This window comes from Phocoena phocoena, chromosome 10 (genome assembly GCF_963924675.1).
Source record: "Phocoena phocoena chromosome 10, mPhoPho1.1, whole genome shotgun sequence".
Lineage (NCBI taxonomy): Eukaryota > Metazoa > Chordata > Mammalia > Artiodactyla > Phocoenidae > Phocoena > Phocoena phocoena.
In genome coordinates, this window is record NC_089228.1 from 31,775,800 (window position 1) to 31,793,392 (window position 17,593).

At 36.9% G+C, this 17,593-nt stretch overlaps 1 protein-coding gene across 1 annotated transcript in view; it reads left to right on the forward strand.

Moving 5' to 3' along the window:
• DNAH12 (dynein axonemal heavy chain 12) overlaps nucleotides 1-17,593 on the forward strand; it is a 215,940-nt gene that overhangs the window by 78,600 nt on the left and 119,747 nt on the right. Inside the window, exons 17-22 of the mRNA XM_065885861.1 lie at nucleotides 2,739-2,924; nucleotides 3,549-3,749; nucleotides 6,699-6,893; nucleotides 14,393-14,514; nucleotides 14,609-14,891; nucleotides 17,200-17,319. Of these exons, the coding sequence (XP_065741933.1) occupies nucleotides 2,739-2,924; nucleotides 3,549-3,749; nucleotides 6,699-6,893; nucleotides 14,393-14,514; nucleotides 14,609-14,891; nucleotides 17,200-17,319 (1,107 nt within the window). The remainder of the gene's footprint in view (nucleotides 1-2,738; nucleotides 2,925-3,548; nucleotides 3,750-6,698; nucleotides 6,894-14,392; nucleotides 14,515-14,608; nucleotides 14,892-17,199; nucleotides 17,320-17,593) is intronic.

Consider the following 17,593-nt stretch of genomic DNA (forward strand, 5'->3'; position numbering starts at 1 on the left):
TTATCTCTCCTTCAGAGATAAAGATAAATCTGAAAGATAACCTTGCCAGGTAAATTATTCTTGGTTGTAGTTTTTTTCCTTTCATCATTTTGAATATATTGTTCCACTTCCTTCTGGCCTGCAAAGTTCCTGCTGAAAAGTCTGCTCATAGTCTTATGGGAGTTCCCTTATACAGTACATAACTAATTGCTTTTCTCTTGCTGCTTTTCAGGTTCTCTCTTTATCTTTAATTTTTGTCATTTTAATTATAATGTGTCTCAGTGGGTACCTGTTTAGGTTCATCTTGTTTGGGATTCTCTGTGCTTCCTAGAGCAGGATGTTTGTTTCCTTCTCTAGGTTAGGGAAGTTTTCAGTTAATGTTTCCTCAGATAAGTTCTCTGCTCCTTTCTCTCAATTTTCCCCTTCTGGGACCCCTATAACATGAAAGTGAGTACACTTGATATTGTCTCAGAAGTCTCTTAAACTATACTCATTTTTTAAAATTCATTTTTCTTTTTTTCTGTTCAGCTTGGATTATGTCTAACACTCTGTCCTCCAGATCACTGATCTCTTCTTCTATATTATTCTATCTGCTGTAGACTCCTTCTAGTGTATTTTTCATTTCAGTTAATGTATTATTTAGCTCTGATTTGTTCTTCTTTATGTTTTCTAACTCTTAGTTAAAATTCTGTGTTCATCCATTCTTCTGAGTTCAGTGAGCATCTTTATGATTATTACCTTGAACTCATTATTGAGTAGATTGCTTATTTGCATTTAATTTAGTTCTTTTTCTGAGATTTTGTCTTGTTCCTTTGTTTGGAACATATTCCTCTTGCCTCCTCATTTTACCTAATTCCCTATGTTTATTTCTATATATTGGATAGGACTGTTATGTCTCTTGATCTTGGAGAAGTGACATTATATAGGAGACATCCTATGAGCTCAGCAGCACACTCCCTCCTGGCTACTAGACCTTATGCTCCAGGGGTGTCCTCTATTCATGTTGCATGCTCCCTTCTGTTGTGGAAGAGCTAACTGTTGATGGCATATTGGTTGGTGGGGCTGGCCCTTGGCCTGTCTGGCTGTGATGCTCTGACTCATGCAGTTGTTGTGGGTGCCCTGGTGGGCAGGGCAGTCTCCTGGTGAGGCTGACTGTGTAGCTGGGCAATGCACCCTCTTCGGGACCACAGGTAGGTGGGGTAGGATCCCTGTGCATTTGACTATGTGGCCTGGTGGTGCAGAATTGCTGTGGGCCCTCTGGTGCACAGGGCAAGCCCCCAGCACTAATAGGCTAGAGGGAGGATTTCTAAATGGTGCTTGCCAGTGCTGGAGTCAGTCCAATAGAACAAGATCCCAAAAATGGCTGCCACCAGCATCTCCATCCCCAGGGGGAGTCCCAGAGGCCTCCTGCCTCTCTGGTAGGCTCTCCAAGATCAGCAAGTGGGTCTGACACAGGTGACTTTCAAACTACTGTCTTTTTGCTGGGACTTGGACCATGTAAGATTTTGCCTGTGCCCTTTAAGAGTGGAATCTTTTTCCTTTAGCCCTCCATCTCTCCTGAATGGAATCCCCACTGGTTTTCGAAGCCAGACATTCTGGGGGCTTGTCTTCCCAGTGCAAGACCTCCAGGATGGGGAGGCTAACGTGGGTCTCAGACCCCTTGCTCCTCGGAGAGGACCTCTGCAGTGGTGATGTCCTTTTCATTTGTGTGTCACCAACCTTAGAGTTTGGCTCCTGACAAGATTGCATCTCCACTCCCCTACCCATCTTATTGTCACTCCTTTATATCTGTCATTGTGGAAAATCTTTTCTGCTACTCTTCAGGTCATTCTCATAGATAGTTGCTCTATAAAGTAGTTATAATTTTGTGCTGTGCTCATAGGAGGAGGTGAATTCAGGGTCTTGCGATTCTGGCATCTTGATCCCCCTCCTCCCCCATATCTTTTATTTATTTATATTATCTCAGTGGCTGAGACACTCAATACAGTGTTGATTAGAAGTATTAATAATGGGTATGCTTATCTTGTTCCTAATTTTAAAGGAAGTGTTATAATGTCAGTATCAAAAGTGATGAACTGGGCTTCCTTGGTGGTGCAGTGGTTAAGAGTCTGCCTGCCGATGCAGGGGACATGGGTTCATGCCACGGTCCAGGAGGATCCCACATGCCGTGAAGCGACTGGGTCCGTGAGCCATGGCCGCTGAGCCTTCATGTCCGGAGCCTGTGCTCCGCAATGGGAGAGGTCACAACAGTGAGAGGCCCACTTACCGCAAAAAAAAAAAAAAAAAAAAAGTGATGAACTAAGTGTTTTTGCTGGATATTTAATTTTTATTTCCAAACAGTTACACTTTGGCATTTTGTTTCAGGCTTTTTGCCATTTATGTTTTGTGTGTGAGTTTATAACTATATATTATATTATGTTGTGTTGTACTATATTTTTCTCCATATAATATATAGAATAAACTTAACTTTGTATTTCCATAATAATAATATGACAGTTTTAATTACTGTAGTTTTATCATATACTTTAATATCTTATAGAACATTTATATCCCCCCTTTTTCTTACTCTTATAGTTTTCCTGGCTATTTCTACATGTTTGTTTGTGCAGATGAACTTTAGAATAATTTTATTACTTTTTCTCCCCTTCCAAATCTAATTGGGATTTTGATTGGACTCATTAAGTATATTACCTAATTTCAAGTGTATGTGTATGGAATTCAAATGAGTGACTCATTATTGTTTCTATTTTCACCATTAGGAATACATCCCTACTGTCTCCATCCTATGCAATCCAGGAATGAGAACACGTCACTGGAAGCAATTATCAGAAATTGTAGGCTATGACTTAACTCCAGACTCTGGAACTACAATGAGGAAAGTTTTAAAATTAAACCTTACACCATACTTGGAAAAATTTGAAGTTATAAGTGCGGGTGCAAGCAAGGTAAATATGAAGATCAACTGAAATACTTTATTTGATGAGTTTGTTAATCAAATAATCATAGTTTTTGTTGTGGTTGAATGTATAGTACTGGCTAGCAGTGGGAGGAGATGGGGTAAAGTGGTAGAAGACCACTCTTATTTTTCCCCACAAAGTGTCTGCTTCTCTATGATTTCCTTGTCCCGAATCCAGAGTAGAAATGGTTCCTTTGACCTCTTGTTAATTCTGCCACATTCTGATATGCATGGATGATATGCTAGTCTTGATATATAATTGCTCCATTAAGAATGGAAATAGATGCATGTGTGTGTGGCATGTGATGTGTGTGTATTCTAGCAGAGTAAGTAAGGCCGTCTAGTGTTCTCAAAATACACTGAAAACGTCTTCAGACTATAGACTGCAGAAAAGCCACTTCAGGGAAAATCCATCAGGTCTTTCATTCTGCTGTCTATTTTAATACTGATAGCAGTAGTTTTCAGAGCAAGTGAATTTTTAAAAACTACATTGTCATTTTCCATAGGAATTTTTTAATTGTTTAAAAACTTTTCTAACTTACAGACAATTGCAGATTACCTTACAAAAATTGCTGTGTAATGCACTAAATTCTTTCTTCTTTTTCTCATTTAGGAATTTTCATTAGAGAAATCCATGAATACAATGATGGGAACTTGGGATGATATTGCTTTTCATATAAGTCTATATCGTGATACTGGAGTCTGTATTCTTTCTTCAGTAGACGAAATTCAGGCTCTCCTTGATGATCAAATTATAAAAACGCAGACAATGAGAGGCTCACCTTTCATCAAACCATTTGAAAAGGAGATCAAGGTATGTTAAATATGATAGTCAACTCCTGGTCATTTATAAAAACTGCAATCTTATTACATATATGCTCTTGTGAAAATAAGTCAGTTTGTTGGATAGCTTTGGTGAAATATAGAAACAGGTAACTTAAAATTAATGTGAAAATATATAGAACAGATGAGCCATTAACTCTAATGATTTTTAAAAGAACAAATGATATTTTTATTAAGAAAAATCTTCTCCAGTGACAGTGATAGATTTGGAAGGAAAAAGGTATTATTTAATCTAACTGTAGACAGCCTAGACCCTGTTTCATACTATATTCTTTTTTTATTCCACTTTACTGAGTATTTTATTGACATAATCTTTGACCGAGAAACATAAAGTTTTCAAAATGTCTTTTCTTATAGGCAGAAAATCAATCTGGTTATTTTAATAAATATAATTGTGCAAAATGGTTGGTTGAGCAGTTAAAGAATAGCTGCTGTCATTATTTAGTGGTTGTGAGGCAGGAAAATGGTCTTGAACATGGAGGAGAAAAGAAGAAATAAATTTTCAACACTGGTGGTGCTATAAAGAAATGGTATTAAAGTGAAAGAACCAATATAATAATTTTGAGTTTATGCAGGAGTGTTATGTTATAAAACAAAATACTTTGGACATTTCTTACTTTTTTTATAGAATTCAATAGCAGATAAGACAAAACATGAATTTTACACTCTGAATTAAAAGAAATATTTTCTTCAAAGGGCAATGAATAAATTCTCATTTAAAGATTGTTTCAAGTTGATGCTAATCTTCTTTCTTTTTTTGTAACATCTTTATTGGAGTATAATTGCTTTACAATGGTGTGTTAGTTTCTGCTTTATAACAAAGTGAATCAGCTATACATATACATATATCCCCATATCTCCTCCCTCTTGCATCTCCCTCCCACTCTCCCTATTCCATCCCTCTAGATGGACACAAAGCACAAAACTCCCTGTGCTATGTGGCTGTTTCCCACTAGCTACCTGTTTTACATTTGGTAGTGTATATATATATATGTCCATGCCACTCTCTCACTTCATACCATCTTACCCTTCCCCCTCCCCATGTTCTCAAGTCCATTCTCTACGTCTGTGTCTTTATACCTGTCCTGCCCCTGGGTTCTTCAGAATCATTTTTTCTTTTCTTTTTTTTTTAGATTCCATATATATGTGTTAGCATACGGTATTTGTTTTTCTCTTTCTGACTTACTTCACTCTATATGACAGTCTCTAGGTCCATCCACCTCACTACAAATAACTAAATTTTGTTTCTTTTTATGGCTGAGTAATATTCCATTGTATATATATGCCATATCTTCTTTACGCATTCATCTTTCAGTGGACACTGAGGTTGCTTCCATGTCCTGGCTATTGTAAATAGAGCTGCAGTGAACATTGTGGTACATGACTCTTTTTGAATTGTGGTTTTCTCAGGGTATATGCCCAGTAGTGGGATTGCTGGGTCGTATGGTAGTTCTACTTTTAGTTTTTTAAGGAACCTCCATACTGTTCTCCACAGTGGCTGTATCAATTTACATTCCTACCAACAGTTCATGCTATATTCTCATAAATTGTAGTGAAGTTCTATATACTATACTTTATATTTGGGAACAAATAACTTGAGGGTCTTTTAGAATACTTAATGAAATATTGTCCACTTGACAAAAACAAATGATATTTGAGACTGTAAAATTATTTAATGTCCTTATAGTTGATGTGGGTAAGTACACAAAGCAAGTAAATTATAATAACTAATAGTTTTATAGGTAGTATCAAAATTCAAACTGGAGACTATATAAAATGGTGAAAAGATCAACAGCAAGTGGATTTTTCCCCTGATATTTATTGACTTCTAAATGTGTGCCAGATACTACTCTAGGGGTTTTACATTTATTAACCCATTTAATCCCCATAGCCAACCCTCAGGGTAGGCACTGTTATTATCAGTAGTCATAGTTAAGGGAACCAAGGCATAGAGGGATAGGTAAGTTACCCAAGTTCACGCAGCTAATAAACGACAAACCTGGAATTCAAAAAAGGCAGTTTGGTTTTAATTTAAGTATAAATAGTGTATTTATAGAACACCTTGGCTTTCAATATTTGGAGAAGACAAAGAGTTGTGTTCTTCCAAAAAGACATGAAGCTGCACATTTTCCCTTGAATCAGGCTGACCTACCCTTTCCTAGTAAGAAGTTATGCTTTTGCAGATATTTCTTGTTTAACAAAGGAGAATTTACAAGACAAGTTTGAAACCTCTCTTAGAGCTTTTAAAACAAAAATATGAGGCCAATCTCTTGATATATAGGACCTTAGGCCATATATTTAAGAAACAAAGAGATTATATGAATGATCTTTGGCTAATGAAATACCTTATGGATTCTAGGAGATGTGACAATAAGGAAGATTTCCCCCCCAAATACATTGATGTACAGCACGGTTTCTCAACCTGGTTCTAATGACATTTGAGGCTAGATAATTCTTTGTTGTGGGGGCTGTCCTGTATATTGTAGGAAGTTTAGCAGTGTCCATGGCCTCTACCCACTAGATATTAGTAGAAATCTCACCCCACCAGTTGTGACAAATGAAAATGCCTCCAGACATTGTCAAATGTCCTTTGGGGTGGGAGCAAAATAGCCCCTAGGTTGATAGCTACTGGTGTAGAGCAGGATGTATTCCTGTATGCTTTTTGGACATGGGACAGTTCACCTAGAGATTAGGAAATTGGTCTAAATAACTATAGTCATTTGCAATTGTGAGTTCCAATGATTTAGGAAAATTTCAGACCTCCTAGAGTTTTTCAAAGCCCATGTGAGACAGTATAAGTGACTTTGAGCTGTTTTGCATTGATTCAAAAATAACAATAAATTTAAAATACATATTCCTTGCTATAAGTTATGGGTTTTCTTTAATAACTGGAACTTAGAATACTATGCTTTTCATTAAGGCCTGGGAGGACCGTTTGATTCGAATACAAGAAACAATTGATGAATGGTTAAAAGTACAAGCTCATTGGCTGTACTTGGAGCCCATTTTTTGTTCTGAGGATATCATGCAACAGATGCCAGAAGAAGGGCGTCAGTTTCAGACAGTAGACAGACATTGGAGAGATATCATGAAGTTTTGTACAAAAGATCCAAAGGTGAAGTGTTTGTTTTCTCTGTTTCAGATAAAGGGGAATCTTTATTTTTGGCTATTACAGAAAGCATTTGGCTTTTTTTCCAAGTACAAAAATAAAACCTGCTCATTGTATACAAACGGGAAAGCTCAGAAAAATATAAGAAAGCATAGATAATTTTACTTTTCAATTCATAAGATACACTACTCATAACTCTTCAATATGTGTAGTGGAGCTGCTTCAAACATTCATTTAACTCACTTGGCTTCTACTATGTATACTCAGTGATCCCTCTTATAAAAATAAATAGTAAAATAAAATAAAATGAAGAAAGCAAGAGGGTGGGAAAGAGAGACAGAGAGAGAGAATGAATACAAACGAATGAGTTGCATGTGATTCACCTGAGTTTCTACTCAATGACTCTATATGCTTGGGGTTGATGGGAAAAAAGAGTCAGCAATTCTCTCAGTTGGTTTCACTTGCTATGTGTCTCTCCTAGTGAGTATAGCACCTTGTTGAGTGTGATTTTAATGTTGAGAGACAGACCATGCATTTTTCATATGCATAGTATACAGAGTTCATAGATATATATATCCACTTTTTAATCTGGTATTCAACTTAAGAAATAACGATTTGTTTCAATGCTGGATGAAAAAGTAGCTGTGCTGGGGACTTCCCTGGAAGCACAGTGGTTAAGAATCTGCCTGCCCATGCAGGGGACACGGGTTGGATCCCTGGTCCAGGAAGATCCTATATGCTGTGAAGTAGTTAAGCCCGTGCACCACAACTACTGAGCCTGCACTCTAGAAACTGCGAGCCACAACTACTGAAGCCCATGCGCCTAGAGACTGAATTCCACAACAAGAGGATCTCCCGCTCACCACCCATGCACAGCAATGAAGACCCAATGCAGCCAAAAATAAAAGAAGAAAAAAAAGAGAAAATCTAGCTGTGCTGAACTGTTGAGGGTCAATAGTACTGAAATTTATGAGTTTCAAGGATTTCCCTTACATGTTGACTTTAGAACCTTTGTAAGACATTATTTCTTATGGAACAGAAGTCAGCAGTTTTTCCCTGCAAAGGGCCACATGGTAAATATTTTAGGCTTTGTGAGGCATACAGAGCTTTTTGTAACTATTCAATTCTGCTGTTGTTGTAGTAAGAAAGCAGCCAAAGACAATATGTAACTGAATGGATGTGTCTGTGCTACATCAAAACTGTTATGGACAACTGACATTTTCAGGTACCATGAAATGTTATTCTTCTTTTAATTTTTGAACCTTTTAAAAGTGTAAAAATAATGCTTAGCTTGATGGCCATGTAAAAACTGGCAGCACACAGAAGCAAGAAGAGCTACAATCCTGCAGCCTATGGAACAAAAGCCACATTCACAGAAGAGAGACAAGATGAAAAGGCAGAAGGGCTATGTAACAGATGAAGGAACAAGATAAAACCCCAGAAAAACAACTAAATGAAGTGGAGATAGGCAATCTTCCAGAAAAAGAATTCAGAATAATGATAGTGAAGATGATCCAGGACCTCGGAAAAAGAATGGAGGCAAAGATTGAGAAGATGCAAGAAATGTTTAACAAAGATCTAGAAGAACTAAAGAACAAAGAAACAGAGATGAACAATACAATAACTGAAATGAAAAATACACTAGAAGGAATCAATAACAGAATAACTGAGGCAGAAGAACAGATAAGTGACCTGGAAGACAGAATGGTGGAATTCACTGCTGCAGAACAGAATAAAGAAAAAAGAATGAAAAGCAATGAAGACAGCCTAAGAGACCTCTGGGACAACATTAAATGCAACAACATTCACATTATAGGGGTCCCAGAGGGAGAAGAGAGAAAGGACCCCAGAAAATATTTGAAGAGATTATAGTCAAAAACTTCCCTAACATGGGAAAGGAAATAGCCACCCAAAACCAGGAAGCACAGAGAGTCCCATACAGGATAAACCTAAGGAGAAACACGCTGAGACACATAGTAATCAAATTGGCAAAAAATAAAGACAAAGAAAAATTACTGAAAGCAGCAAGAGAAAAATGACAAAAAACATACAAGGGAACGCCCATAAGGTTAACAGCTGATTTCTCAGCAGAAACTCTACAAGCCAGAAGGGAGTGGCATGATATACTTAAAGTGATGAAAAGGAAGAACCTACAACCAAGATTACTGTACCCAGCAAGGATCTCGTTCATATTCGATGGAGAAATCAATAGCTTTACAGACAAGCAAAAGCTAAGAGAATTCAGCACCACCAAACCAGCTCTACAACAAATGCTAAAGGAACTTCTCTAAGTGGAAAACACAAGAGGAGGAAAGGACCTACAAAAACAAACCCAAAAAATTAAGAAAATGGTAACAGTAACATACATATCGATAATTACCTTAAATGTGAATGGATTAAATGCTCCAACCAAAACACACAGGCTTACTGAATGGATAAAAAACAAGACCCATATATATACTGTCTACAAGAGACCCAATTCAGACCTAGGGACACATACAGACTGAAAGTAAGGGGATGGAAAAAGAAATTCATGCAGATGGAAATCAAAAGAAAGCTGGAGTAGCAATACTCATATCAGATAAAATAGACTTTAAAATAAAGAATGTTACAAGAGACAAGGAAGGACACTACATAATGATCAAGGGATCAATCCAAGAAGATATAGCAATTATAAATATATATGCACCCAACATAGGAGCACCTCAATACATAAGACAACTGCCTACAGCTCTAAAAGAGGAAGTCAACAGTAACACAATAATAGTGGGGGACTTTAATATCTCACTTAGACCAATGGACAGATCATCCAAACAGAAAATTAAAAAGGAAACACAAGCTTTAAATGACACAGTAGACCAGATAGATTGAATTGATATTTATAGGACATTCCATCCAAAAACAGCAGATTACACTTTCTTCTCAAGTGCGAATGGAACATTCTCCAGGGTAGATCACATCTTGGGTCACAAGTCAAGCCTCAGTAAATTTAAGAAAGTTGAAATCATATCAAGCATCTTTTCTGACCACAATGCTATGAGATTAGAAATCAATGACAGGGGAAAAATTGAAAAAAACACAGACACATGGAGGCTAAACAATATGTTACTAAATAACCAAGAGATCACTGAAGAAATCAAAGAGGAAATCAAAAAATACCTAGTGGGCTTCCCTGTTGGCGCAGTGGTTGAGAGTCCACCTGCTGATGCAGGGGACACAGGTTCATGCCCCAGTCCGGGAGGATCCCACATGCCACGGAACGGCTGGGCCCGTGAGCCATGGCCGCTGAGCCTGCGCGACCGGAGCTCCTCAATGGGAGAGACTGCAACAGTGAGAGACCCACATACCACAAAAAAAAAAAAACCTAGAGACAAATGACAATGAAAACACGACGATCGAAAACCTATGGGATGCAGCAAAAGCAGTTCTAAGAGGGAAGTTTATAGCTATACAAGCCTACCTCAAGAAACAAGAAAAATTTCACATAAACAATCTAACCTTACACCTAAAGGGACTAGAGAAAGAAGACCAAACAAAAACCAAAGTTAGCAGAAGGAAAGAAATCATAAAGATCAGAGCAGAAATAAATGAAATAGAAACAAAGAAAACAATAGCAAAGATCAATAAAACTAAAAGCTGGTTCTTTGAGAAGATAAACAAAATTGATAAACCAGTAGCCAGACTCATCAAGAAAAAGAGGGAGAGGAATCAAATCAATAAAATTAGAAATGAAAAAGGAGAAGTTACAACAGACACCACATAAATACAAAGCATCCTAAGAGACTACTACAAGCAACTCTATGCCGATAAAATGGACAACCTGGAAGAAATTTAGAAAGGTATAACCTTCCATGACTGAACCAGGAAGAAACAGAAAATATGAACAGAACAATCACAAGTAAATAAATTGAAATTATGATTAAAAATCTTCCAACAAGGGCTTTCCTGGTGGCACAGTGGTTGAGAGTCCGCCTGCTGATGCTGTGTACACGGGTTGGTGCCCCTGTCTGGGAAGATCCCACATGCTGCAGAGTGGCTGGGCCCGTGATTCATGGCCACTGAGCCTGCGTGTCTGGAGCCTGTGCTCTGCAACAGGAGAGGCCAGAACAGTGAGAGGCCCCTGTACCGCAAGATAAAATAAAATAAAATAAAATAAAATCTTCCAACAAACAGAAGTCCAGGACCAGATGGCTTCACAGGTGAATTCTATCGAACATTTAGAGAAGAGCCAACACCCATCCTTTTCAAACTCTTCCCAAAAATTGCAGAGGAAGGAAAACACCCAAACTCACTCTGTGAGGCCACCATCACCCTGATACCAAAACCAAACAAAGATACTACAAAAGAAGAAAATTACAGACCAATATCACTGATGAATATAGATGCAAAAATCCTCAACAAAATAGTTGCAGACAGAATCCAACAACACATTAAAAGGCTCATACACCATGATCAAGTGGGTTTTATCCCAGAGATGCAAGGATTCTTCAATATAGGCAAATCAATCAATGTGACACACCATATTAACAAACTGAAGAATAAAAACCATATGATCATCTCAATAGATGCAGAAAAAGCTTTTGACAGAATTCAACACCCATTTATGATAAAAAGTCTCCAGAAAGTGGGCATAGAGGGAACCTACGTCAACAAAATAAAGGCCATACACGACAAACCTGCAGCAAACATCACTCTCAATCGTGAAAAACTGAAAGTATTTCCTCTAAGATCAGGAAAAAGACAAGGATATCCACTCTCACCACTATTATTCAACATAGTTTTGGAAGTCCTAGCCACAGCAATCAAAGAAGAAAAAGAAATAAAATGAATACAAATTGGAAAAGAAGAAGTAAAACTGTCACTGTTTGCAGATGACATGATACTATACATAGAGAATCCTAAAGATGTCATCAGAAAACTACTAGAGCTAATCAATGAACCTGGTAAATTTGGAGGATACAAAATTAATGCACAGAAATCTCTTGCATTCCTATACACTAACAACAAAAGATCAGAAAGAGAAATTAAGGAAACACTCCCACTTACCATTGCAACAAAAAGAATAAGATACCTAGGAATAAACCTACCTAGGGAGATAAAAGACCTGTGTGCAGAAAACTATAAGACACTGATGAAAGAAATTAAAGATGATACCAACAGATGGAGAGATATTCTTGGATTGGAAGAATCAATATTGTGAAAATGACTATACTACCCTAAGCAGTCTACAGATTCAATGCAATCAGTATCAAATTACCAATAGCATCTTTTACAGAACAAGAACAAAAAATCTTAAAATTTGTATGAAGACACAAAAGACCCCAAATAGCCAAAGCAGTCTTGAGGGAAAAAAACGGAGCTGGAGGAATCAGACTCCCTGACTTCAGACTATACAACAAAGCTACAGTAATCAAGACAATATGGTACTGGCACAAAAACAGAAATATAGAAAAATGGAACAGGATAGAAAGCCCAGAGATAAACCCACACACCTGTGGTCAACTAATCTATGACAAAGGAGGCAAGGATATACCGTGGAGAAAAGACAGTCTCTTCAATAAGTGGTGCTGGGAAAACTGGACAGCTACATGTAAAACAATGAAATTAGAACACTCCCTAACACCATACACAAAAATAAACTCAAAATGGATTCGAGACCTAAATGTAAGACCGGGCACTATAAAACTCTTAGAGAAAAACATAGGAAGAACACTTTTTGACATAAATCACAGCAAGATATTTTTTGATCCACCTCCTAGAGTAATGGAAATAAAAACAAAAATAAACACATGGGACCTAATGAAACTTCAAAGCTTTTGCACAGCAAAGGAAACCATAAACAAGATGAAAAGACAACCCTCAGAATGGGAGAAAATATTTGCAAATGAATCAATGGACAAAGAATTCATCTTCAAAATATATAAACAGCTCATGCAGCTCAATATTAAAAAAAACAAACAACCCAATCCCAAAATGGGCAGAAAACCTAAATAAACATTTCTCCATAGAAGACATAGAGATGGCCAAGAAGCACATGAAAAGCTGCTCAACATCACTAATTATTAGAGAAATGCAAATCAAAACTACAATGAAGTATCACCTCACACCAGTTAGAATGGGCATCATCAGAAAATCTACAAACAGCAAATGCTGGAGAGGGTGTGGAGAAAAGGGAACCCTCTTGCACTGTTGGTGGGAATGTAAATTGATATAGCCACTATGGAGAACAGTATGGAGGTTCCTTAAAAAACTAAAAATAGAATTACCATATGACCCAGCAACCCCACTACTGGGCATATATCCTGAGAAAACCATAATTCAAAAAAACACATGCACCCCAATGTTCATTGCAGCACTATTCACAATAGCCACGACAGGGAAGCAACCTAAATGCCCGTCGACAGACGAATGGATAGAGAAGATGTGGTACATATATACTGTGGAATATTACTCAGCCATAAAAAGGAACAGAATTGGGTGACTTGTAGAGACGTGGATGCATCTAGAGACTGTCATACAGAGTGAAGGAAGTCAGAAAGAGAAAAACAAATATCGTATATTTACGCATATATATGGAACCTAGAAAATGGTAGAGATGAGCCGGTTTGCAGAGCAGGAATTGAGACACAGATGTAGGGAACAAACGTATGGACACCAAGTGGGGAAAGTGGTGGGGGTGTGGGGGTGGATGAACTGGGAGATTGGGATTGAATGTATACACTGATTCGTATTAAATGGATGAGTGGGGCTTCCCTGGTGGCGCAGTGGTTGAGAGTCCGCCTGCCGATGCAGGGGACACGGGTTCATGCCCCAGTCCGGGAGGATCCCACACACCGTGGAGTGGCTGGGCCTGTGAGGCATGGCCGCTGAGCCTGTGTGTCCGGAGCCTGTGCTCCGCAACGGGAGAGGCCACAACCGTGAGAGGCCCGTGTACAGCAAAAAAAAATAAATAATAATAAATAAATAAAATGGATGACTGATAAGAAAACAATAAATAAACATTAAAAAAAATAGTGGCAGCACAGTGTATACAGATATCAAAGCATCAAGTTATATGCCTTAAATATATACAATTTTTATTTGTCAATTATACCTCATAAAAGCTGAAAAACAACAGCAACAAAAAAAGAAACTGGTAGCAGACTGGATTTAGCTCATGGGATGTAGTTTGCCAACTCATACCATAGATTGTTTATAGTTGACAGTTGTTAATGCAAAAATTAAATCACACACCAACCTAGCAGACTCTTTCCACATCATTCAAAACAATATAGGAGAAATGAAAATATGCATGACAATCATAATTTCTCATTTATAACTAGCATCTTTTGGTAAGAATATTTGTGATTTATTGAATTCTAATGGTTTTACATTATAAAAAAATTTCCTGACAATTTTCATAAACCTTTTGACACCTTAACATTTTTGACATATAAGTTAATGTTTAAGTCTTATCATCATATCTGATATATAAGTGCTGACCTGAACGAATTGGTCTCTTTTAGGTTCTTGCTGTTACTTCTTTAACAGGTTTACTGGAAAAACTGCAGAACTGCAATGAACTTTTGGAGAAAATTATGAAAGGCCTTAATGCATATCTTGAAAAAAAACGACTTTTCTTCCCTCGGTATGATGGATAATCAATTGTGCTATAATTAAAGCATTTTCTGATGTGTGATGAATTATAACTAAAACTTTTGTATTTGCATGTTTTTCCCTAGTTTTTTCTTCTTATCTAATGATGAAATGTTAGAGATTTTGTCAGAGACCAAAGATCCACTTAGAGTTCAGCCTCATTTAAAAAAATGCTTTGAGGGCATCACTAAATTGGAGTTTCTTCCCAATTTGGACATTAAAGCCATGTATAGCTCTGAAGGTGAGCGAGTGGAGCTGATTGCACTTATTTCCACATCTGCAGCGCGAGGTGCTGTGGAAAAGTGGCTCATTCAAGTAGAAGATTTGATGCTCCGGAGTATTCATGATGTGATTGCTGCTGCCAGGCTGGTATGTTTCCTAGGACTTAATGTATATCCTATATTCTGTAAATGCTTTCTTTTAGAAGGTTTTGAATGGGTACCAGTAAATGAACACTTAAGGTCTTACTATTTTAAGGCTTTTATTATTTTCTTTACTCTTTGTTCCTAACATTATTATTAAAATAATAATAGTAGTAAGAATTGATAATAATATGTGATTAAGTGCTACAAAAGAAAAAAGGTGTTATGAGAAAGAATAATAAGGTGTATATAATTTAGAATGGGGGAGGTGGGTTGCTAGTGATAGGCTTTTAGAGAAAGTAAAATTGAAACTGAGACCCAAAGATTAAGTAGTAACCAGATAAATAGCAAATGGGAGAGCACCTAAGTATCCTGTGTTAAGCCCCTGAGATAAGAAAGAACCTCAGACATGGGTGTTAAATGCATGATCTAGTTTACTTATTGCTATTTACACTCAAACAATTACTTAGAAACTCAAAATGAGATGAACCAACATTAACGGAGGATCTATAATATTTGAGAGAAATATAACATGTAGGCACTACATGTACCTCACTTTTGCTAATTCAATTAACCTAATCTTGAATGATAAACTTCAGTATATTTCTTCCTTTAGGATCACAAAGGAACAGTTGTGTAGCAAAAATGTCATTTAAAAAGGCTTTGCAGCCTTATATCCAGCAACTCACACTGAGGAATCCTTTTCCTTCACCAAGAGCCCTATGAGAACCACCTTCTTGCAGTGACTATTCTGTTCAGCTTCAATGTTCCTGCAGATAAATCTTGACTTTTTCTCTCCTTTTTTTCTATTTATGATTCCAAACAAACCAAAACACATAGGAAAGAGTCAACATTGTCCATGAAAGTATTTCCTTAATCCATATAGAAATTTACCTTCTATGTACCTAGCAATGGCTCATCAATTCTTTGAAACTCAGCCTTCTTTGAAACTTAGGTTAATTTGTCATTTGCATTTATCTATAAATATTGCTAATAAAATGCATTTTAATAATAGATATTTGTATCCTTATGTTTAATATTCTTATATCTAAGGTGGTGTCATTGTATTAAAAATATAGTTTCCAGGGGAACTCCCTGGCAGTCCAGTGGTTAGGACTCGGCGCTTTCACTGCTGTGGCCCGGGTTCAGCCCTTGGTTGGGGAACTAAGATCCCGCAAGCTGTGCCGCATGGCCAGTAACAAAAATATATATATATAAAGTTTCCTTTAGTATCGACTCTTCATACTTTGTTCTGCGGTTGTTTTTTTCAGTTTTTAATTTGGATCTGCTATTATCATTTACTTTTGAAACAAGTTATTTTTAAAAAGACTACCCCATCAATAAATCTATTTAAATGCATTTTGAACATAAAAATGTTAGAAGAAATGAAAGTATACTTTGAACTCAAAAGCATAGATTGTTCAGTTGTATATAAATGAACAAATATATTATTGTTTAAATTATATATGCTGGTCATACAAGTTTTTTTTTTAATTAATTAATTTATTTATTTTTGGCTGTGTTGGGTCTTCGTTTCTGTGCGAGAGCTTTCTCTAGTTGCGGCAAGCAAGGGCCACTCTTCATCGCGGTGCGCGGACCTCTCACTATCGCGGCGTGCGGGCCTCTCACTATCGCGGCCTCTCTTGTTGCGGAGCACACGCTCCAGACGCGCGGGCTCAGTAGTTGTGGCTCACGGGCCTAGTTGCTCTGCGGCATGTGAGATCTTCCCAGACCAGGGCTCGAACCTGTCTCCCCTGCATTGGCAGGCAGATTCTCAACCACTGCACCACCAGGGAAGCCCCATACAAGTTTTTAGATAAGCTATGGATAAATAATACAAGGGTTCTAGCTACTAGGTCAGTTTTCTACTAGATGGCATAGTCTTCTTTTCAATTAAATATTGGTATCAATATATATAACCTATTAGACTGATTTATTTTGTACTTTAATAAACCCTCATATTTCATTATAATAGAAGTAATATGTATTATATGTAGAAAATTGACAACTCCCCACATCAAGGAAACCTAAAATTCCTATGGAAAATAATTTCCAGAAGAATCAATAATCAAATCCTTCCAAAGATAACTGATTATTAACATATTTGTGCTCATCTTTCCATTCTTTTATAAATAAATATTTCAAAAATATGATTTGTAAAAAATTTTCAGGTATTTTAAATAGTCATCTAAAATGTTTCATGACTACATTCTAGCCTACAAATGTACCAAATATTGCAATTCTTTATTGTTAAACATTAAGCTTTTTTCCCCTTTGTAAACTTTTAAACTTAGAAATGCATTTTAATTACTCAGGCTTATCCAGAATCTGCAAGAAGAGACTGGGTTCGAGAGTGGCCTGGCCAAGTTGTACTTTGTGTTTCTCAAATGTTCTGGACCACTGAGACACAGGAAGTTATAAGTAGTGGGACAGAGGTAAATCATTACCTTAAATAACTTTCTTTTTAAATAACTTTCTTTTCTACATGCTATGTTCTTTTAGTTAGCTTATCTATTATTTGCAAAGGTAATCTTCCCCCCATTTCTACATGTAGCATTAAAATTGTACAATTATTTAAAAACTTGTTCTTAATTTTTCTTATGCTTAGACAAAAATCACTCTATTCGAGAACTCATTTCTATATTGGGCTAAATTATGATGTCAGAATTGTTAAAGAGTAAATGCATGAAACACATGTTTTAGCTACTA